Source organism: Epinephelus fuscoguttatus, linkage group LG10, assembly GCF_011397635.1.
Source record: "Epinephelus fuscoguttatus linkage group LG10, E.fuscoguttatus.final_Chr_v1".
Taxonomy (NCBI): Eukaryota; Metazoa; Chordata; class Actinopteri; order Perciformes; family Serranidae; genus Epinephelus; species Epinephelus fuscoguttatus.
In genome coordinates, this window is record NC_064761.1 from 21,135,421 (window position 1) to 21,159,049 (window position 23,629).

Genomic DNA, 23,629 nt, shown 5'->3' on the forward strand with positions numbered 1-23,629 from the left:
TCTCCCAACCCGGAGGGGGCAATCCACAGGAAGAGATGCAGGCCAGAGAACCATGGCCTCAGATTTGGAGGTGCTGACTCTGATCCTTACCGCTTCACACTCTGCTGCAAACAACCCCAGTGCATGCTGGAGGTCACAGTGTGCTGAAGCCAACAGAACCACATCATCTGCAAAAGCAGAGATGCAATTCTGGGGTCTCAAACTGGACCCCTTCCTTCCCCTGGCTGCACCTCAAGACCCCGTCCATGAATATCATGGATCTTTATACCATACTATAATATCAGTCTTCCTGAGTTTTCTTTCAGCTTGCCTGTGTTGACTGATGGATCCCTTCCTCCTTTAAAAAAAGACATTTACTTTTTAGAGTAAACACCACGTTAATGCTGAGGCCATGCGTAGTTTTATTGAATGCCAAAAAAAGGAGAAAAAAAAAGAAACTACATGTTCAGCAATATGTTGAATGACAGCACAGCGTCTGACGAAACAAAACAAAGTCATCATAGTGAATAGGTATGAGCTCACATGAACACACTGTACAATATCATTACAGTTTAAATAACCATTTACCTTGGCCTTAAACAGCCATAAGCAGGTGGACAGAGCTTCTTAGGACAAGTAATCCTTCCAATAAACAACAGAGGAACACTCCGTCATACTAGATTACATTTTCAAAGACATGTACATGCTCTCTTTTGGTCATAAATATCCCCCCCCCCAGTTTAAAACAAAGCACCGTGTTCGCAGATCTGTTTTCGTTGGAACCTACAAATGGTGTCGATTTGACATTCGGCGGTGAAAGGAACGTGATACTGACACCAATGAAACTCTGTGGCGAGTCTCTACCCGTATGCAGCAACAAGGATCTGCCCTATTCTGCCTTGCATTATTGTGTGAAGGTCACTCTCCTAATAATAGAAACAAATTGGACATGTTGCATCTATAGGCAACTGGCAAATATACTGCTTATACACACTCTTGGGTCAACACACATTTGTGTTATGTAAGAGCAACAGATGTGTTGAAACTGACACAACCATAATAACAGTGGCCATTTTAATATATCAGGCGATTCTTGCTGTGATGTATGACTGGCCTTTTTTCTCTTTTAAATAACAGAGCATTTTATTTTTAACTAATCAGCGATCTAAACTTTGTATACACACTGTTTACTAGATTTGGTGTTTGGTGGATGCTTTTACCAAAAGTGCCTTAGAGTAGAATAAGTGCGGACTTTTTTGAAGATGAGTAAGCTCAGTGTGAATCTGAAGAACACAACGATTTATTTAATTTTAATTCCTGATATTTATATAAAGAGAAATAGCTCCTAGGTGCCATGTCCTTGTCATATTCCTGATACCAGCGGGTGAGAGTGTAATCACAGTATTATTTTATACTGGAAAAATCCTACATGGTTCAAAGGCAGCATTAAAAATAAGAATAAAATAACACTGAGCTGTTCAATTTGTTCACAAATCTGCTGTAAACCAGCAGCGAGGTGATCTTTTATTTTCACTTACAGTCAATTTTTCTTCTTGGAGTTCGTCTTGAGGTTGAAGCTACTTCTGTATATCATGAGAGAAAGGAACTAAACACAACAGTTACAAACATGACAGCATACTTGTATATTAGAAATATATTTTTACACGTCACGCATTATAGCTCAAGTCGTCTGCAGGTGTCCCGACCCACAGGCTGAGAACCAGTGATCTACAGTAACGTCCTGCATTCTTTAAAATCACTTTCTCGAAAAAAAGGGGTTCTGAAAAAGCTGAAACCGCTTTGCTTTGTTGAGCTGATCACACACATCCTGTGTGGCTAACGCTAGCTGTATGCAATTCATTTTTTTTTGGCCCTTTGTAAGTTTTACGTACCTTAATATACAAACTGTTGTACCCACAGAGATGAAGAAAAAAGTGTTCTTCCAAATACAAAAAAAGCCTCTGTATACGCTTTTGTTTTTTTGTTCTTTTTTTTACAATCACCTCATTGCACTCACACACTGAAACAAAACGCGCATAAGGCCACGCCTCAACAGGATAATGCAAACAGAAATCAATCTGTACATGAATTAAAAACATTCAGTGCTTCAGTAAAATGTCCTAGCATTCATACTGTCTTTTTTTTGACGTTTGGCACATAGGAAACAAAATAACGCTCACACACATGCCTTCATGATTCGACTCAAACGTGACAATCTCTTAAAAACACGGGGTGATAAGCATTTACATCATTCTTCAACAGTAGCATACATTCCAGTTCATAATCTTTGAGTCCTGTCATGTCCAGTCCAGAGTTGGGAGGAGAAACACGGACGGGAATGCAATGAGGGGGACAAAAACGAACAAACATAAAAAAAGACATATATGCATTCATCTAACTGGCATTGCAGGTGCTTGAATCTTCATGGATATGTACAGTGAAGTGCAAATTGAAGTTAGTATGTTCTGTTTGAGGGGGGGATGGGAGGAGGGATTGGGGGTATCAAGTTCCATTAGGACTGGGCAGGCACTACTTTTTTAGGGGTGGCTGGCTTCTTGGTTTGCCACAGATGGCTGTGGATCGTCACTGCGTCCACGTTGGCCGACATGGTCTTGGCTGGTATCTGGCTGAACTGCTTCTTGTCTGAGTTGTACTTGTAGAGGCCGTCGATCATCTTGCGCGTGATGCTCTTGGGGCCGATGCCCGTCAGCTTGATGATCTCCTCCGTCTCGGGGCAGTAGGTGTAGAGGGAGCGGAACTGGCAGCCAGCGTCTCGGAACAAAACCAAGAAGTTGTTGGCGCCGGATTTCTCCATTTCCTGTTAAATGGAGAAGACTGAAGTTTGAAGATCACATGTGCTAAAGGAGGGCAAAAGTTTTGGTGATATTTAACTCAAAAATAGGAAGAGAGACAAAGGTCCTGCGTCAGATTTTAATCCACAATGTTGAAAGCATGTGGTGTGCGTGATCAGCACAGACACCAGGACACCCCGACCCTTCAGAATATATAAAACAACACATTAAAAGCTCTGTGCCGTTACCTCCAGGATCTTGTTCTTCTGGCCCTCATTAACCTTGCCTGCGAGGCAGCAGTGGGCCAGAGCGTTCTGGATGATGTGCTTGTTAGATTTGGCACTGGGCTCCTTGTATAGCTTTGGTCCTGAATGAGAACAGAGAAGAGGGAACATTGGGATGGGACTGTTGTCATGGCAACTCCTCCAGCTATGTCAGAGAAAAGACTCCCCCTCCCTATTTTTACTCTTTCTTTTGATAAATCATGTATGAAGATTTCTATTGGTGGCACATCTATGTGGTACTGTGTGTAGGGACAATGTATTCTGAGCTATGGATGCAGCATTCAAAAATGTGATCAAACGGATTATTTGTTTAAAGGGGAAATTAGCCCTAATTTTATGTTGATGTCCAGGCAGTGTTGATGGTAAATGTAGTTGAGTGAAGCAATGAATTCCTTAGTTTGTTAATGACTGAGAAAGCAGAGTTTGTCGCTGCAAAATATGTTCTTCCTGCATCCAGCACCATCATCTAACGTGACAATGCCATAAGCCCTTTTTAAACAGGAACTGTGCAAATTTGCATGAAAGCCCAATCAGTCTTTTTTCAGCATTGGCAGTATAAAAACAAAATCGGGGAGTGCGGCAAAATGCCACCTAGCTACTTTTGTTTATACAGAATGCGCCTTTTTCGGGGCAATGTGGGGCATGAGCAAGTAACAAAACGTGTAGCCACGGCTAGTTAGTCCTTCGGCGATTCTCTCGTACGTCGGCCTGTTCTTCACCGTCCCCGTCACTTGACGATTAATGGCCTCTTCATTTGCGAGGACAAGAATGGTGCACAATTCCTTGTCTCCTCAGTTGCTCATCTTTACAGTGTCTGTCAGATTTGCGTTTCCCTCTTGCTACTAGCTGCTCACTAATTCCTGCTATCAGCTGTTTCCTGTTTATCCACCGCCAGTGGCTCGCATGTGTGGCATCATCACCAGCCCCTCCCGGTGCGGAAGGCCGCCTCGGTCTGTTTAAACTAAAGGGTTCCACCAATATGTCCACCCTACGAGGCGGAAAATTGGGCACCTCGGATCAACTCACCAATCCGGCTGTGTGTCTAAACATTCACAGCTTGCCGGCAAAATGGCCCAACATTCGCAGAAAATCTGGCAGTGTAAAAGGGGCTAGCACCCCAAAATTTGAGTGCAAAGGATGTTATGGACAAGGACACATTATGAGGATAAATTTACTTGGATAGTTGGCTGTATTTTATCCAGAACCTGAGCTGCCATGAAAAAAACAACTGACCAGTGGTGCCTGTGCTCAATTTGCTCCCCAATGCCAACAGAAACTGAATCATTTGGCCGCAATGAATATCAGTGTGGGCAGCATTTGTTGGATGCTGTCACTGACGCTGGAAGAGCCCCGACAGAGCCTGTGTGTGAATTACTAGTGAAAGTGACTGCATGAAGGCTTTGCTTTTACTTGGACAGAGGTGTGTTGGAGACCTTCTTCAGGATCCCAAAGATAAAAAGGCAAGCAAGACCAGCAGGCAAAGAGGGCAGATGGCCATTGAATGAGTATTGTCACCTGACACTATATTTTGATATGTTTTTTGCTATATTTGAGTATTTTCCATCTACTAAGGTACCCTACCAAGAGACCCTACAGTGAGACAAGGGGGACGTTTGAACAAAAACACATTACAATATTAAAAAGACAAAAAAAAAACAAAAAACAAAAAAAACACAGTGCAAACATTACACAAGATCCAGACATTGATCACTGTGTTGATAACTGTTAGGATGAAGCTCTCCTACCAGTGTACTCTGTGTTAGATGTAACAGAGGACGTCGTGGAGCCATTTTCCCAGTCCTTCTCTCCATTTCTGCTGCTGGAGCGACTCGGGGACAGGAAGCCATCTGCAGAATCTGGCCTGGAACACACACACACAAACACGCAGAGTATTAGGTCACCTTTCTGCATGGGCGCTGCTCCTGTACACTCAGCAGATTACACCGTAGGCAGGGCAGGAAACTACTGTACTATGATAAAAGCCAGCTAAATACTTTGAAACACGGTACCATCTCCATTACACAACAGCAGTGTGAGGCTGTTGGCTGGTGTCACTTTCCCACCCTGTCTACATCATGTTTGTACAGATTTATCCTTCACTGAGGATGAAACTGTGTGTACTATTTCAGTGTGCTGTTTGAGTTTGGGCTTGGTTTGGTTGTTGTACATCCTTACAGTAACTAGCAAAGTAGCAAAGCTTGCAAGCACAGGCAGTGTGTGCAGCGGTGTGAGCAGTCTGGTGCATCAAGGTCAATAAAGGAGGTATTGATTGACCTCTTTGTGCAGCACTTGGCATTTACTTGCTCTTTTTTCTGGACTGCAACTGCACAATGTGTCCCCACCTATGTAAGCAAGTGATTTCCATATATACAGAGTGAATACAGCTAATTCCACTGCAAAATGCAGTTATAAAACACACTATCCTGCCTCTGTAGTATGTGAAAATCCACAAGCAGGGTACAGTAAGAGCAAATAAAGCCAAACAAATGTGCTTTTTTTGTGAGTGTAAACTGCCCACATTAACAAGTCATTTTAGCGTCAATTTCTCAAAAAGGCTTGATCTTCCATTGGATATTAAAGTCTCATTTGGATATTCACGTTTCAAGAACTGATATCTTAAATCTTACGAACAGATTTTAAGACATTTTCTAGGTTAAATGACTTGATAAGATGGATGTTTTATGCAGGGTATGTTCAACAGAACTGGATTGAGATGTAGTGATAAAAACTAAAACAAAACTACATGTATCAGGTGTGAAAAAGCCAGAGCAGGAGTGTAACTTGGTGAGGAGGGCAAAGCAGAGAGTTAAGTGGAAAGAAAGAGATTGTTTTTAGGTGGTGAGGTTCATCTTATGAAGTTCATCATAAGGAAATATGATGCTTTTCCTTTAAGTGCTTTATCAGTCCCTCATAAAACCCGGTGTGGTGACAGGGTCTCAGTGCAGGATTGGACGCGGGGCAGCATGAAGCGCCTGAAGGTGGAACTGCCAAGCAGGAACTAACCTTCTCCTTCTCAGTTTAGGAGAGCTCAGAAAGTAGAAGAGACCGCCAGAGGCTAAACTAGCACTTCTGACGTGTGTGAAACAGCAGGAGAGAAAGTAGTAAAAGATGGAAGGTAGAAGAATACAGGAGAAATGTTAGACCTGTAAACCGGAGTTAGTCTTTAGAGCTTGGCTTTCAAAAAAGGTCAGAAAATATCACCATTACTGCACATGAAGAAAAGTTCAACAGTCCATAGTCAAAGTTTCTCAGATATTTTCAGGTTTTGGCACTGTTATAACATTATATATGTCCAGTCAAATTCAGATCTGACTACACCCTGAAGGAGTTTTCCACCAGCTGTTAAGGCAAAAACACCTGCTGTTACATTTATGCACAGACTTGAGAATTGAGCCTAAAGAGATTATTGCAGCATCAGTTTCTGCTCTGCATAATTCAGTCTGCATTTACTCTACATATTATGCATGGATTTATATGATCCTCTACAGTGGCTTGCTGACTGTAATTCTAAAAGCAAGTGAACCAGGTTAAATGACTTTAGCCGGATGACGAGTCTATGTTTTATATTTGATCATACAGCAAATCATTAACTGGCATGAATGCATGGAGGTTTTTACACTTATCATATTTTACTAATCATATTCCCCAAAAGTATGAAATCTTTTGAGAAGTCCCAGTTAAAATCAAAACGCTACACCAAAATAACACCCTTTCATTCATTCCATGTTAAACCAGCAGCTATAGACTTGTAAAAAACATCTCACCTTGGTGATCTCTTCTCAGAGTGAACGCTGTCGCTGTCTCCCAGGTTGAGGGAGGCGAGGGACAAGCTGGAGACTGAAAAGACACGTTGGCGTGAACCTGGATGTGAGATGAGAGATGTGGCACAGCACGACACAGTTACACCGACACAATGGATAACAACAACACTGTGCTTTGTGCCAACCCTGTCACAGAGCAATGCAGCCTCAGTGTTATGATTGAAAATAACCTTTCACATCAAGTAATAGGCCGACACACGAAATTCACATGGACACACCCTATAATAACATGCATATATCTGCATTAACACACATTATATAATGCTTAATTTAACCGACATACAAAAACACAGAGTGCTGCATTGCTCCTACACTATATCATCATGTTCAAACCTTTAATTTGAAGTTCTACTGTATTGTTTTGGGCTCAAAAACATTGCCAATAAAAAAGATATCACAGTTAATCCAGTTAAGCTTTAATCTTATTATTTAAACAAGAATAACCTGTTTAAAGTGTGATAAAATGTGACTAAGGCACTCTAAAGTGGCACAAACCAAAGTGGCAGCAGGACACAGATGCGACAGATGGGATGACCATGAGTGGGGTTACCATGGTTACCTGTGGCGGCTCTGACAGGGGTTTTGGGGGAGTCCATGCTGTCGCGATGGATGGACTTGGGACGGCCCCGCCTCTGTTTGGCCCCGCCGCCCGGTCGAGGTTTAATGACAGTGTCCATGTCCTCCATCAGTTTCAGCTGCTTCCTCCTCAGATACTCCTGCTTGATGAACTCCCTCCTGGCCTTGTCCTCCTCCTTCCTGATGCGCTCCTCCTCTGCTTTCAGTCTGAACAGACAGAACAGAGTCAGGGCAGAGGAACACCGTGGGGTGGGGTGTGATATTAGAAATGTAATTGTTCTGCTCTTTTAATTGCATGATGTGTCAACATACCGAGCTTCCTCCTTCTTCTGCTCCAACTCAGCCTCCTGCTGCATCTTCCTCTGCTGGCTCTCCTTCTCCCTCCTCATCCTCTTCTCCAGCAGTGCAGCCCTCTTCTGAGCCATGTTCTCCTCGGCCTTTCCGTCCGCCTGGGGTCACGTAGGAGACACAGTCAGTCACCTCACACAGAGTGAAAGACCCAGTAACATTTAGAAAATATTATACTGTACTGTTTTTGAGCTGCTGTTTATTAATCAAGGCTGACCTTCCATGGCTCTGACACAGATTACTGTGTGATACTCTTTAAGTCTTTTTATTTATCTACTCCGATATGATGAATTACATATTTTAAAGAATCTGAGCTGTTACTGTGAAAGGTCAACCCTCCTTTGTGTAATTAAATGAGATTGTGAAAAGGCTGGCAGGGGCAACAAATGAGCAGATTTGTGGGTCAGAAAGGCTAAATTGCTCCGTATCCTACACAATTAAATACTTTTCATGCAATTTTATGTTATTATTCTATTTTTATTCATATTCTTTGCATTGCTGAACCATGTTGTTTCAGACACAGGCACACCAGGCTGCTAATTTCCGTACAAATTGGTTTCAACCAGAGTTTTATTTCAACATCCTTTGCTCATCCCCCAGCAACCACCCTCACATCCACCATCTACTCAACCCTTCTTCAACCCCACATCTCCACAGCTGTGCCTGAATTATTCACAACAGCCCCAGTTTTATGACCTACATCGAAGCCCCAGACTGCAGCTAGCAAGCCATCTTACAACCTATAAATGGGAAGATGACGCTTTTCTCAGCTGACATGTTTCTTGAACCATTCATCATCTTGTGTTTCTTGATGAAAACAAACATGGCTGCCCTAGGTTCAAATGTAATTGCCTTTTTTTCCCCAGAATCTTAAAGTGGAGCTGCGTGGCTGCAACCTAGATGCTGAGGTTTTATGAATTATGCTGCTGGTTCTTTGGTCTTACTTGTTGACTCCGCCCTTTGGTTTCAGTACAGAGTCCAGAACCAATTCATCATTAGGGACACTATATCTTATTTCGTATCATCTTGCATCGTATCGTATCATCTTGTATCATATCGTACTGTGCCGTATCATATCACATTGCATCGCATCGTATCGTATCGTATCCCACCTCACCTAACCTCACAAAACATTGACTGGTAAAGTTTCATTCAACTCTCTTGAACGACAGTATTTTTGTACATTACACATTAGGCTCTGTGCTAATCCAATTTTTATTCATCATTAGAAGAGAAAGTGCTAGAAAATATAGACTGGTTCTTTGAATCAACAGCCTACCTTGAAGAAGAAACCCCGACACATCTTCTGATCGTGATCCAGGCCTTCCTCATCACGCTGCTGCATCTCCGAACTATCATCAAGTGTCAGATCCTCCAGTGGCTTCACGACTGACAGAGGAACCTCAATCAAACTGGTCTTGCCTTGGCTTGAGGCGTCTGGTAGGGGAGGGATCTCTGTAGGTGTCACGGTGAAGGTCTCTACCACAGGGTGGGCAAGCACTTCAGGAAACGTTGACTCTATGGTAGGTTTCAGCTCTGCAACTGGCTTCTGAACAGAATCTGCTTCTGTTTGTTCCCTTTTGGGCGAGCTGGGCGGTGAGTTGGCTACACATATACTGGCAATCTCCCTCTCTGGGGAGAGGAGCGACGCCGTCTCCTTGTTTTTATCTCCATCTGAGGCTACTGTGTCTGGGTTGGTGGTTGCTGGTTTCTCCCCCAAGTAAACAAAGGAACTTGCCAAGGGCTGGCAGGGAGAAAATCGCCGTAGCCTGGGGATGCTGTCGACAGATTGCGGGGCAGTTAGGACTCGATTATAAGGTGCCAGCTTTAGCTCGCTGGGTCGAGCGGTGCGAGGATTACGTGAGTGAAAAGAGGCAGATTTGCGTTTGATGCTGGTTGGAGAGCGGTGGGTGGAACGAGGGGAGTCAGCAGGAGAAGAGGGTCCTGAGGATCGAGTAACGGCTCGACTGTGTTTTTGTGGTGATGGGTTTGTATGTGGAGGAGGGATTACCCATGCCTGCTGATGTTGTTGCTCCCTCATGGCCATGATGACTTCCTGCTGCTGAGCGAGTCGCTGCATCTCAGTCTGGAGAAAAGCTAACGAATGGTTGAGTTTCTCAATAGAACGTGTATACTCAGTGAGGTCTACCTCGGTGAGCTGAGCATGGCTTTGACCACCTTCCTCTCCTGCACCAGGTGATTTTGTCCAACAGGAGGCTGTGCTGCTTTGCTCTGCCCCATCAGGTGTGTCTGCCTTGCTCCTCCCAAATTTGAAGGTGGGACTTGCTGCCTTGCCTTCTCCCTCAATCTTGCCTCCTTCTTCTCCGCTGGCAGCCCCATCTCCTTTTCTCTTTACCACGTTGAGAAACGCAGAGTGACCCATCTTTTGCCGATGCCTTGTAAAAGCAGCCTCCACTTTCTTCTTCTGTGCTTCGATGGCTTTGCGCTTCTCCTCCAACCTCATCCTCAGCTGCACCATCTCCGTAGCCATAACCTGAGCTGGGTCGTTGGGTGGAAGTTGTACAGGTGTGGGCGATGCTTGAACAGTGAGAGTAGGTGTGGTTTGTTGATGGATGGGGCTGTGCTCAGGGGTCGGGGCCCAGGAGACAGATAATGGGAGGCCAAAGTCAGAGCCCTCAGGAGTGGTCTTGAGGGAGCTGCTGCTGCACCTCCCTGAGTCTGGCAATGATGGAGAATGCTTCTTCTTCTTCTGTTCTGCAAAGCTGGTCATCCTCACTCCTGAGGGGGATTTGCTTTGATTGCTCGGGCAGGGGCTTGGTGTGTCCATATCCAAGTCCATGTTCACAGAGCAGTCTTTCAGAGAGGAATCCTCATCCAGCATGTCCTCTGTACGAATATGGATGCCAGTGTCCACTTCGGTGGTGTCTGTGGTGCTCAGAGGACCTTTGGAGTCCGACTCTGACACTGGCTCCAAGACGCTTACACTTGCCCCGTGGCCCTGAGAGTGCAGGAAGAAACCGTTGTTGATCCCCTCCAGCGGGGGCCTGTTTGGGCTGTGGATTATTTGAAGGGCTTCCTCCATGGAGGGAGTTGTTGCTATGACATTGCCATGTCCATTGGGGAACGCTCGCCTAGTGGGCTCCACGCCTGCCAGGCTGTCTGGGCAGCCCTCCTCCTCAATACCGACACTCTGACCATTCACTGGCTGGAAGGACAGGTTACGCTTCATTCCACGGGGCAGGTGGTGGACCTTGAAACCAGAACCATCATCAGTGCTGACGGACCTGACCATGCCACGTGTAGAGGAAAGACTCATAGAAGTAGAGTCCTCTTTGTCAAAGGGAATGTCAAAGGACACTCCATAAGGCCCAGACCTTAACAGGAAAACAAAAAGGAAACAGAATTAAATCTTGAGATACTTGTTTTGTGTTTCGATTTCTAAATTCTACAAGGTTATTTGAGGAAAGATTCTAGTTTGGCAACATCGCAACACGTATTTCCTAATCCCCATGGGATCATTAATTCTCTTCGGGACTGGATATTTTAAATGAGCAGCACACAAACAGGACAGTAATATTACAAACCTTTTCTCTTTAGGCCAGGTGCCGAGGTTGCCATCGACAAAGGACATTGAAGTTGACCTCTTGATCTCTCCTGGATGACATGAGTAAGCAAAGTAAGAATTAAAACACAAGTTTTAATTTTAATTATGCAAATCTGGTTAAACAACAACAAAAAAGGTAAATAAATAAATAATAATCACCTGAGTTTCGAGGCTGGGGTCGTAGAGGCAAACTACAGGATGAGAGAGAGAAAAAAAACAGACATGTTATACACTATAATATATACATATTTTTTATTGTCCTTTTTTATCTTTAGTTTGTCCAGGTAAGGACTTTGCAGTATGAGCTGATCTTATTTGGCTTAATAAATCATAATTTCATACCTGTTGGCTGCCAACCAACACGCAGGTACACTCAAGTACATAGCCTTCCTCATGCACTTTTGATAGATTACAGAGTTTCACATTGAATATCATGATTTGGACTAGCTAACCTAGGTCTTTCAGGACTTGGGGGTCTTTCCATGAAGCTCCTCTTGGTTGCCTTGGAGATGGGGATGAGTGGCATATTCTTCAACAATGATGAGGGCTCTAAGGTGAGACAACAGAGACAAATGATTAAACTGTGCTTTCACAATGTACAGGAAAATAAAACCGCTTCGCTTTGCATGAGTTTCAGATAAAATACACTTACAGGTACCTCTACGGCTACAAATCCCTGTTCACATGACACTATGGTTGCTATTGCTACTCCCAATGCTATCATAAGGTCTGAATTTAAGACGTCAATCAATCATCAATCAAGCAAACGTATTGTATCTTTCAAACAAACAAGTGCACTTCAAAATGATGTACAACTGAATGACAAAAATTAGGATGTTAAATAAAGGAAAATGTTGATACATTAAAAAAACCTAATGATCAGCAATAAAATTGTGATGGAAACAAAATAGTGTAAAAATAAAAATTAATGATAATTTCAGAATAGTAACACTACAAAATTATGGAACATTACATAAAAGCCAGACTAAATAGCTGGGTTTTTTTCTTTATTTTTTTTTTTTTAAACTATCCTTATTTTCAGCTCCTCTGGAAGGCTGTTCCAGCAACTTGGAGTGTAATGGCTGAAAGCATCATGGCGAAATATTTTTGTACTGCTTTGTGGAACAGCTAAAAGAGAAGAACCAGAGGATGCTAGGGGCCTTCATGAACCAAAGAGTATTTCTTTTGCTGCAGGTTGGAACCTAACCTGCAGCTGCTGGGGCAAGGACATTGCCTCTGCACGTGGGATGCCCGCTCTACCCACAGAGCTACTGGGCACCCAACCAAAGAGCATTTGTGAGAGGTAGTCTGGTGCATGGCCATGTAGTGCCTTATAAAGTATTGTAATAAAATAAATAAAATCAACACAAAAACTAAAAGGTAACCAGTGTAAAGCCTTTAAAATAGGCATAATGTGGGCTCTCCTTTTGGTCTTGTGTCGTGCAGCAGAATTTTGAATTAACTGTAGCTGATTCATTGTATTCCTCAGTAGACAGGAAGCAAAGTGTTAAAATAGTCTTGCCACGTGCGTGCATCAGTCTCTCTGTGTTGCTCCGAGAGACAAATGGCCTTACTTTGAAGATGTTCTTCAAATGATATTTCATGAGATAATGAGGACTGAAGACTTGCCTGTGCCTTCGTTGTCCAGCATTCTGGGCTTCACAAAAGACGGCTTGACCACCTCAAACCACCAGAACAGCTCTGCCATAAACACCAGGTAGTTATTCTGAGGACACAGTCGAAAAAGATGAGATTAAATAACACATAATCACTCAGCACAATTTCTGTTACAGTGAACACATTATTGTAAGTGTCCTGTGGTCACTTTATCCTCAATATTGACGGACATGTGATTGCATTTTACACATTTCTCCAGTAGGTGTCTCTGTTAAACCTCACAGGGAACCTCAGATGATGAGCATTACTTCTATCTCTCAGTCTGCATAATAAATAATTCACCAATCTTGCTCCATTTCATAGAGTATCCTCTTAAGGAAAAGATGTTTGTCAGAGTTCCTACAGTACCTACAGTGGAGTAATTTATGAGGGATCTATATTTATCATCCTTTTTTAGTAAGGCATTTTCCAAAAATCTGAGACCTTTAAGTAAAATTTAAAACATAGCTTTCCTGACTTATTCAGAGTCACGCTAAGATAATATAACCAACATCATGGCTTTTCACGTAATAGGTCTTCCACTTTGCTAATAATGTCAACAGTACCTGCCGTAGTAGAGGAGTGATTAAGGCATTAACCTAATTTATAAAATAGAGGTCAGCTATTTTTTTCTGCTCTCAATCACCAGCGTGTAATCCACCAGCCAACCTGAATTGGAATCGGGCAAGAAATGTTGGAGTGATCTTTGCTTCTGCTGTGCCCACTCGTGTCCATGTCTGAATCAGGTCAACATACAGTGGGAGGTCAAACTGCTTGAGGACATTGCACTGCAGAATGTCCATCGTACAAAGTCATTTCCCTCAGTATTTTCCCAAACCCATTGTTTGTTTTTTACCTTATGACAAAGGAAAAATGTGTGAACTACGAAAAATCATTACGTATAGTAGAGGTAAGATATGTGGCCTTTCACAGACATTACTCAGAAACACCACATGGTGCAACCTGATTTTTTAGTTGCCGTCATTGTCAACACCAAAAGTCCTTTCAGTCTCACATTTGGTCAAAACACTGCATTTTTTTAGTGAGCAAAGGCGTGTGACACCATGAATAAAATAAAAAAACTTGTGAAGGACATTTTAAATAAGCGTCATCTTGAAACAAAGCAAAGAATGAGTTGAATTTCTTCACTCAAAAACAAGATGATCTGCTAATCCTGTTGATCCTCTGGATGACACTAAAGCTGCTGCAGCAACCGAAATCATTCACAAAAAGTTCCATTTCCATATTTGTGGACAATAAAGATGATCATTATTATCATTCTTCTTCTTCTTATTTATTTATTTATTCATTTAAATTGTAAAATAAACTCAATTCAGGCCATTTTTTTCCACTTAAAAATATTTCAATAATCAATATTTAATCAATTCTCATGCCAAACTGGGCGTCTTTTGCCGTGAACATGCCGGCACTCACTCACATATGCACACGTGCACACGATATGCAAAACGAGTGCAGTGAAGCGGGGACGACCTTGAGGAAACACGCCCCCTCCCCGCCCTCGGTCCGTGGTCTCCAGACAAAGACAATGCTGCATGGCTCAGCTCTAAAGATACCTGATTTACCTCATCAGCAACATTTCATTCTGCCGAGCACCCACCAGCAAACACACACACACACACACACACACACACACACATCACGCATACACCCCACGAGCCCCTCAACTGCTGCCCAGAAGCACAGCAGGAGGGGCAGAGGCAATTAACACCAGTAGCAGTGGTCTCCCTCGGGTGTTACTGCAGCATTTTAGCAGGTTTTTTTTGGGGGTGGGGGGTGGGGTGGGGTGGGGGGGGGCTCCTTTTTGTTTTCTCACATGGCAGAAAGGAAAGCAGGAAATGTGTAAAAAGGTGTGTCGCTGTGACAAGTGGTGTGAGAAGCTGTAGTACACATGGCTACCAAACTAATCAAAGTAAAGCAGAGAAATACTGAATTATCATCTTAATGTGCAAACTGAGCAGTTGTTGGCTACAGCTAGATTCTCATCTTTCAATTCCATTTTTTCTCTTTTCTCCTCTACCTTTGATTTGAGTTACATTTACCTTTCTAATATCTCTGGTGTAAAATAACTCTTTAACAGACAGCTGGTCAAATACTAAAATGCAGGTTACCTTTAGGTGCGTTCAGCTTGGGAAGCATTCCTCAATGGCTTAAGACGAACAGAAGAAAAAAACAGCCATGAAGGGAACAAAAAGGACAGAAAGAAATAAAGAAACACAGAGAGAGACAAAGACCTCCTGTCGTCCGCCCAGCCGGGATTGGTGGCAAAAGCCCAGCCTGACTTCTCTCTTCCCATTTGCCCGTCTGACTACTACTGACACACCAGGTGTGAGTGCTCTCGTGTAATACCACCAGTCAGCAGTCACACACTCACACAGAGCCCCAAACAACCAACCACCGCTACGCCTATCTCCCTGTTGACTGGCATTGCTACCTCTGCCAAGTCTGCAGCGTTGCCAAAGCAGTCTTGTTTAGAGATTTGAGTGTCAGTGTGTGTCACTCTCAGGATGAAAACAGGAACCTGATTGGTGATTACTGGAAGAGAACTCGGGGTTATGAGGGGTGGAGGGTGGAGGGAGCTAATCCACTGTACAGGGATGGGCACAAACAGTGCTACACATGCACACATGAACGGTATTAATGCATCATCAATATTTAAGGTTTGCATACATAAAGATGCACATAAACACCCCCAGAAACTGATCCAACTCAGCAAGACACAAAGCTTAGACACACACTGGGTGTTCACTGGGCATTAATGTCAACAGTCATCGGGCCTGAGGGTTGATTAAAGGATCTAGGTCCTGCAGCCAGACAGTCAGACTCAATTTAGAAAACCCGCTGTCCTGACTTAGCGCCAACTTTATCAGCGGCCCGCAGAATAACCTTTTCAAAGTAGGAGAAAAACATCCAAAGAAGACTGAACTTCCGTGCACACATTTCTGAAAGTGTCAATGCTTATAGCTTCACTGCAAAAATTGATGATTATTACTTGAATCCTTTCACTCTTTATCTGCTGGTGGTCTAGAAACTGAGGCTTATCACAGTGCACTGCAAATCAGTCCATCAACTAAAGCAGTGGTTCTCAACCTACTGGGTTGCGGCCCAAAGATGGGTCGTGGGTCCACTCTGAATGGACCACAAGTGACTCACAGAGTTTTTATTCTGAAGTGTCCGTTTTCTGCTATAGAATGAGTAAATAACAGACAGCTACTTGACAGACTGGCAAACTAACTCCATGACATGGCCAGATCTAAGTATGACGCTGAATGTATTAAACTGTGTGGACCCTGAACTAATGACTAAGGAGAAATCTGGACCCTGTGGCTGGACCAGTTGGGAACCACTGACCTAAAGACCCAAATGCTAATTAATATAATATCTATAAATCAAACAGATAAACCAGTCTGTGTTTGAAAGGGGCAATAGCTTCAAACATTTTTTACTTAGCTGGTTTGTAATGGTGCACCAGAAAATCCGAACTTCCGAGTTCTCAGTTGGAAATTTTAACCTGAACACTCCTGAAGTTGGATTTCCGACTTGGAGAGTCAAAGGAACTTGACCGACCAAGACCTCAAAATCTAAAATGGCTGCTCTGTGCTTCAACAGTAGTGAAAGCTGCAGTAATATAGTGTTTATTAGCACTTCCTTCTTACTTGTGTGTCATTAAAACAGTCATACACAAAATTTTGTCCAACTTTTATCTCTGAACATGTTGTTATGTGTAAAAAACAGCGTAATGCACTGGTATCAACTGGTACTGCTAACAATGGCTAACCTGGCTATTGCTAACAACATCTTGGTTTTCCAACTGGTTGCACTGGAACATGATCGACTCAGGTGTGACGCCATTCCCAGCTACAACCTCCAACCTCTAAAGTAAAAGTAATTCTGTGTGCCACTTCTTCTGCTGATACCATGCAGTGTACCACACTGTACATCCTAATTACTGATATCTAACAGTCACACTGCACATGATCCACACACTTAAAGCCGAGTTGAAGAGGCAGCTTATGTATTACAGTAAGTGTGTTAATTGCCTTCCTTGGGGCAACCTCAGCACGTCTGCCTCTATAAACTTCCTGGTTAAAGAAGAAGCAAAACGCTGGCAAAAGCCCAAAGCTGGTGAATTTCATTTCTCCGTCTTGGATCCACAGATGGTAATTTAGATGTGCTGTGAATTAATTAAATGAAGAGCCAGTAAATGGGAGCGGGTTGGCGTGATTTACTAGCCTGGTGTCCATTAGGAAAGAAAAGGGTCCTGAGTAATGTGTGCATTTTATGGCTTTGGGGGGTTGGGTGCTGCAGGCTAGTCTATTGTCTCATAAAGACATACTGTGGATGATTCTGTGGATAATGTGGACTGATTTTGTTTCCACCAAACATTCAAAATGTTGTTTTTATGGAGGCTTTCACTGCGAGCCTTGTGGTATCTTGAGAGAGAAGGGGGCTCTTAACTCTGGTGAATTGATGTGCAGTGCTCTACATATTCAGCCACAAAGAAGCACATGGAATCTGACACGGAGATGCCACACAGGCTGGCGTGTGTGTAAGCGTGCAGGCATGAGGATGCTCACTCGCTCAGCCGTCAAATGTTCAGGCTGTGAGGCTTCGATTCCAAATCTCTGCACATATCTGATTTCTCTGGATGACTGATAATGTCTGTTAGAGTGTCTAACCCGCACCAGCTACAATCTACAGTCTATATTTGGTTTTCATAGTGTTGGTTGAACACAACAATACATCTGAATATGTCATTGTAGGCCCAGAAAACTTATAATTAGACTTTAGAAAAGACATTTCATTAATTAATCAATGGATAAGAATGGAAAACATCAGATCTTAATCACATCTGATGGAAGGATTAGCACATGAACACTTCCAGCTCATGTTTATTTGTCACATTCGCACCTCCGTTGAAACACATCCTCAACTTCCTGAAAGATGCTGCCCCCGCCCGCCCCGTTCCATCCATCTCCTCTCTAACCGTTTCAGACTCTTCACTGGTGTAAGTGTTATTGCTCTCCCTTGTTCCCTTCTCTCCTGTTTCCATTTTCTTCCACATCAACACCTCTCTCGCCTCCCCCCTCCCCGCTAATGTCTCGGCTCAATCTCTATAATAAGGTCTCCATTAGTATGACGGGCCACAGCGTACAGCCTCTGAGGGTGTGACAGCTTGGAAACTGGGTCAAGGTTAGTGAATCTAACTGGTTCTGTACGCAGTTCTGGCTGCACCGCTGCTCTCAGGCAACAGCTCTGCCCCCGCTGTTTTTTTAATTTTATTTTAAAGTTATCTCGGTCGAATTGGTGTCAGCAAAATAGTGTGACTGGCTGGTTTGCATGACTCCATTATTTCTTTTTTGATGCTGTGTGTTTAGCTGTGTGTGAGCTGCACTTTATCCATCACCTTATCCATCTCACAAGGGCTTTATTTTCATAAGAGAATTAATTCAAATTTTCTTCTTCTTTTCTCCCTGTTGGCTTGAAATAGAAGCACAGAATATGAAGAACCAATTGCATTTTATATTTAAAGAATAAATCCATTACTATTACAAAAGTCTTACATCAGTGTCCAGAAAGTCCATGTAATTAATTCAACTCAGCCGACCAGTGCATTTAATCTAGAGTGTATAAAATGCTCTCAACAGCAGGCTGGAAACACAGCTACAACTGCACTATAAACAACCTGTTTTTAAGTTCACGGTGGCTTGAGAGCTGATGTTAAGTCAGTTCAAACAGTCCGCTGATGTTTGTCCTCTCAGTGACCTGTGCTCAGTCAGTGCTGAGAACAACAGCTCTCCGTCAGAGGACACGCTGCGGCAGAGTCAAAGTCATCCAGACACATCAACCTTTTATACTGCTTATGCAGCTCTCAGGCAAAACAGAGACGGACGCATCGGGGACAAACAGAAACACAAAGCACGGAGGGGAAAGTCACACAAAAACCACCAGACAAATTGTGCCTTTTGTGTGGCCGAGTAGTGAGAGTCGCCGTTTTGGGAAGTTATGGGAATTGTGGCCGTTTGATGAAAAGGTTTTCTGCCGACAAAAACACATTTATGATCGCAACTAGAATAATATTTTTAGAGCAAACACTGATCTTTTACATAAATATAATATTAGTCATGCACGCCCACACAATGTATAAATGTAGCATGTGTTTCTCAAACTTGAGACCTTGCTTCCCATAAATCCTACAACACTGGATTTAAGCAAGAGGAGGGACAAGAATAAGAGTGTTTAACAAGCAGTGGTGGCCCTGACCAAGTAAAACAACATGACATGGAGGAGTACCAAAATCAGGTTGTGTATTTCATGAAAGAACAGCAGTAATCACGCATTGTATCATCTCTGTCCATCATAATAAAAACATTAAAGCTTCCTGACTAATATTGCCTCCTTAGCTGCGACCAGCAGCTCTCTAGCTCGCTCTGTCAGTTGGTTGGTCAGTCCACAAAAATATCCCCACCCTTTGGTGGCCACACTTTTTGCCCTCTAGGAGGCTGAAATTTGGCACGCAGCTTGCAGCTATTCATGCTTGTTTTACCAGACTTTGGTTGATCTCAGGTCCTATATATGTTTTTATTGTAGAGGAAAGGAAAGTAGGGCAGGGAGCGAGTTTACTGTCACAGTTTTCCAAGCTGATTCTATCTGGCGCACTCCAGCAGCATCACACATTTATATACAAAGAAATTACAATCAATAATCTCACATTAGTAGCAGATAACCTTGAACCACACACACACACACACACACACACACACACACACACACACACACACAGTGGTGACACTGGTGTTAGAGAAAATGAAGCTCTAACAAAAGTTCAGTCAGGAAGATTCTACTTTTGAGTGCTTAGGCTTGTCATTTATCTCTCATATGATCTGCCATTCTCTCCTCAAAGACATGCTTACTCGTGTTATTTGCCGTCATTGTCTGGGGCTGTCAATTGGGATATCAGCTGTTCAATCAGCTAATCACATTTAACCAATAGCACGGTAACACACCTTCATTGTTAGTCTATCATCATGCTGCTGTCTTTTTAAATATGATTCTCTTTTCCCCTCTAATACATTCATGCTGCAGTTGTGCACACTCTCCACCTCCTAATCATAGTTTAGCCATCTTGCTGTTGCTCAGGGTACAGTAGACACCCCTTGATTACAAATCTCCCTGTAGAGTCCAAAGTCTTTTTGTTGAATGTTAATCATCACATCTGTAGGAGCCAGAATTTGGCATGGATTTCTTTGAACAAGTCACAGTTATGAGCCTACTCAGCCTCTTAGCGGCTTTTTCATTGATGGTAGTTGCCACAATATCCATTATTCTATACACCTGTAATCAAATTTAAACAATTTACTTTATTCATGTGCCTCTCTCTCCCTAACTGAAATGCAAAACAAGCTGCAAATAAGACAGTGAAAAGAAGTGAGTCAGTGAAAGAAAGACAATGATTGATCGAAGGAGACAAAGAACGACGGGAGAAAATTAGAAAACTCACAGAAAATCAGACTGAAACACAAAAGGAACGAAAAAGACAGAAAGAAAAGTGGGGAATGGATGACTGAACATGTTAACGATGGAAATGAGGAAAGAAATAATGAACGAAAAAAGAAAGAGGAAATTAAAGAAGGAAATTAATAAAGAAAGACAAGGAAATTGTGTGTGAGGAAAGAATGAAACAAACACATGCAGACATGCTCAGAGAGCGGCGCAGCTCTCCGGGCTTGTGGTTGGTGAAGACAGATAGTTTGGATTGAATGGTTTTTCCACAGCATGACTCACCACACTGGCCTACAGAGCTGCCCATTTCTCCTGTTTCATTTAGCCTTTTCTCACTGGATACCGCACCATATGCTTTTCTAATCTGTTTTGTCGACAAGCTCATGAATGAATTTACACGTACGGGATTTGTGTCCGTTTATGGAAACAACCATTAACTTAAGTATAACTCCACATTTTGATTTGCCTGTAATTTTGCAAATGTGCAAACTACAATCTGACATTAACCACTTGCTTGGATTTTATGTTAACAGCCATTTCAGAGGAGGTCCCTCTTTTCTCAGATGGTGGTTTTTCCACTAACTACAATTGGCATTTCTTCTTTCTGCTGGCACACACATTTGCAATATTGTAAAGGCTCAGTTTCAAGAAGTCAGTAGTTCAGCAGTTTACATTCTGACAGATTTGTCCAAGACTGTAATGACGAATGCACACTAACTGTAAAAGCGATTTCAAAGCGGTGGAGAAGTGGTTTTCCAAAGAGAAGCTTTGGAAACCAACCAAACAGGATCAGTATCACAATACAAGCATCAAGTCACTCCAGAGATTTCTATTCCGTCAGATGTAGCATATTTTTGACCGGAAAGAACAGAAAGTCTTTAAAACGATCATAAAAACCGATCCATGTAAAAGACTTTAAAATAGATCTCATTTTGGAATTGGACCTCCCACCCTTGGTGTTGAACGTAGCCAGGTTTGAGCCGTACCTTGATGGTGGACGAGGCATAGAGCATGTCCTCCAAGCTGAAGTGGCAGCAGCTGTTCAGGTTGTCTTTGCAGAAGTCCTGTATGAGCTGCAGGTTGTACAGCCGATCAGCCAGCGTCATGTTCTCCTTCAGACAGACATCTGGCAGGGCAGAGGGAGCCATCATGTGTCACTGTAACGTCAGTCTGAATTTGATGATTTAAGGGGTTCTACTTTGACGCACACCTCGGTGGTTTTCAGAGCACTGAGATGGGTGAGGTGTCTTAAGTACAGTGCTGAGGGTGTTAGCAAGTAACTGCTGAGGTGTTAAAGCACAGTGGTTGGTGAATGACAGACTAATCATGACAGCGAGCTGCATGTCATCAACCTGTGGGTGGAGCTGTGCGTTAATGTATCTAAAGGGTAAACAGTGTTGAGTGATTGATCTTTTGTCCCTGTGATGTTCTCAGTTGCATTAAATGTTTGTGTGTGTATATGCATTGTATTTGTGTGGGTGTTTGTTTGGCCCACTGACAACACACTTCATTATCAAATTGATGTGATTATAATACATCTTCTGTTTGCGACTGATCTCTGATGCATGTAAAAAGAGAGAATCACTGTGCTCAGGTTTGAATGTCCTAAAAACAAATGTTTATTTTGGTGACACTGGAAAGAAACTTATAAAAAAATGTTGGAAGCATTTTTCATTTTTTATTTGGTTCAGTTGACAGAGCTCTTAAACTCCTGCTGATATACTGTATTACGGTCACCTTCAGCTACGTTGCAGGATGTCCTGTCCCAAACCAACACACACACACACACACACACAAAACAGCCCACACTAACTGTAAGCTCCTTACCGTCCAACGGCAGCAGCTGAGGACAGTAGAAGTGCAGCAGAGCACCCAGGGCCGAGCCATCCGTGCTGTCTTTCAGCAGGTTGTCCACTGGGGGGATCCAGGGAACCGACTGGGTCGAGGCCTGCTCCTTCCTGTAGCGAGCCTGTATAACATAGAACACGAATATATAAACCATAGCTGCACAAAGTGCGGGTTTCGGGCCAATGGTGACCCTCAGAAACAATTTGTGCGGTCCCTGAATGCGACATGAAAGACATGCATTAAATTTTCCGCAATCTCGCCTACATTTAATAAACTACTCGCTACTGTATCAAACTGTGTCTGCCTAGCAAGCATCTGTCTGGTTAGCATTGGTTACTAGAACTAGACTGGTTGCATGACAAAAAGCGATAACTTGTGACTGTCACAGGAATTATGTTCTGCCATCAATGCTTGTGGTGTTAGCTAGCAATTTCAGTGGACCACTAGCAACTGCATTTTTCCTGTACGGCCCTTGATTATATGCTGGCCTTCTAACTAACTAACTAAGCGAGAACCATTGCTATAAACCGAACTGCATTGTGCAACAGTAACCTACCTTCATCCACAGTACATTTCTTATTGTTTCTTTATCCAATCATTAACCACAGCTGCAAAATTAGCCATGCATAATGGTGCAACCATCACAACAGCTGTATCTTTATTGTCACTCTAAAACACATTCTGAGCCTTCATTAAATTTACTCATGTATGAAGGTGACTGAATGTTTGTGGAGCCTTACAGCGAGTGTAGTAAAATGTTACAATTGTTGAGAGGGAACAGTCGTAGTGGGCCCACTGAGAGGGAATAAAAACCCACCATGGTAAATATCAGCGCTGCACAAATACAACTGCACTGACTCACTGATTATTTTGTTAGTCCTAATGGTGTGAGAACGGATAATTATTCTCAACATGTTCAGCATTTTCAATTCAAGTTCAGTTTTTCATGTACAGTAACTGTGCGTACACCCCAGTGGCATGACTTTCCACTACAACACACACAATGTTTGAGGCTGAGAGGGACAATGTTACAAGAGGGTCTACAGTGAGAGCAGCTGGCACAGGGACTATGAAACAATTTCGTGCCAAATGCTCCGAGACATCCCATCTCTGAACTCAAATTTTAATAAAAAATAATCTTTTTTCTTTTTGACTAATCCCTTGAGACCTCTTCAGAGATTCCCCAAGGGTGTCTAGCTCCACTGACGAGGACCTTCACATTAGCAAATACAGGAAGTG

The 23,629-nt window shown here is 42.9% G+C and overlaps 1 protein-coding gene across 4 annotated transcripts in view; it reads right to left on the reverse strand.

The window, feature by feature from the left end:
• Nucleotides 1-390: 390 nt before the first annotated feature.
• camsap2a (calmodulin regulated spectrin-associated protein family, member 2a) overlaps nt 391-23,629 on the reverse strand; it is a 61,352-nt gene continuing 38,113 nt past the window's right edge. For 2 of the 4 annotated variants that reach the window (XM_049588118.1, XM_049588116.1), the window contains 13 exons: nt 22,370-22,511; nt 21,529-21,668; nt 12,995-13,091; nt 11,818-11,914; nt 11,525-11,556; nt 11,346-11,415; nt 9,080-11,135; nt 7,765-7,901; nt 7,436-7,659; nt 6,820-6,892; nt 4,801-4,916; nt 3,020-3,138; nt 391-2,797 (listed from right to left, as the gene is read on the reverse strand). In XM_049588118.1, coding sequence (XP_049444075.1) covers nt 2,492-2,797; nt 3,020-3,138; nt 4,801-4,916; nt 6,820-6,892; nt 7,436-7,659; nt 7,765-7,901; nt 9,080-11,135; nt 11,346-11,415; nt 11,525-11,556; nt 11,818-11,914; nt 12,995-13,091; nt 21,529-21,668; nt 22,370-22,511 — 3,609 coding nt within the window. In that variant the 3' untranslated portion in view covers nt 391-2,491. Of the gene's footprint in view, nt 2,798-3,019; nt 3,139-4,800; nt 4,917-6,819; nt 6,917-7,435; nt 7,660-7,764; nt 7,902-9,079; nt 11,136-11,345; nt 11,416-11,524; nt 11,557-11,817; nt 11,915-12,994; nt 13,092-21,528; nt 21,669-22,369; nt 22,512-23,629 lie in introns of all 4 variants that reach the window. The other 2 variants (XM_049588117.1, XM_049588115.1) reach the window with 1 other exon arrangement.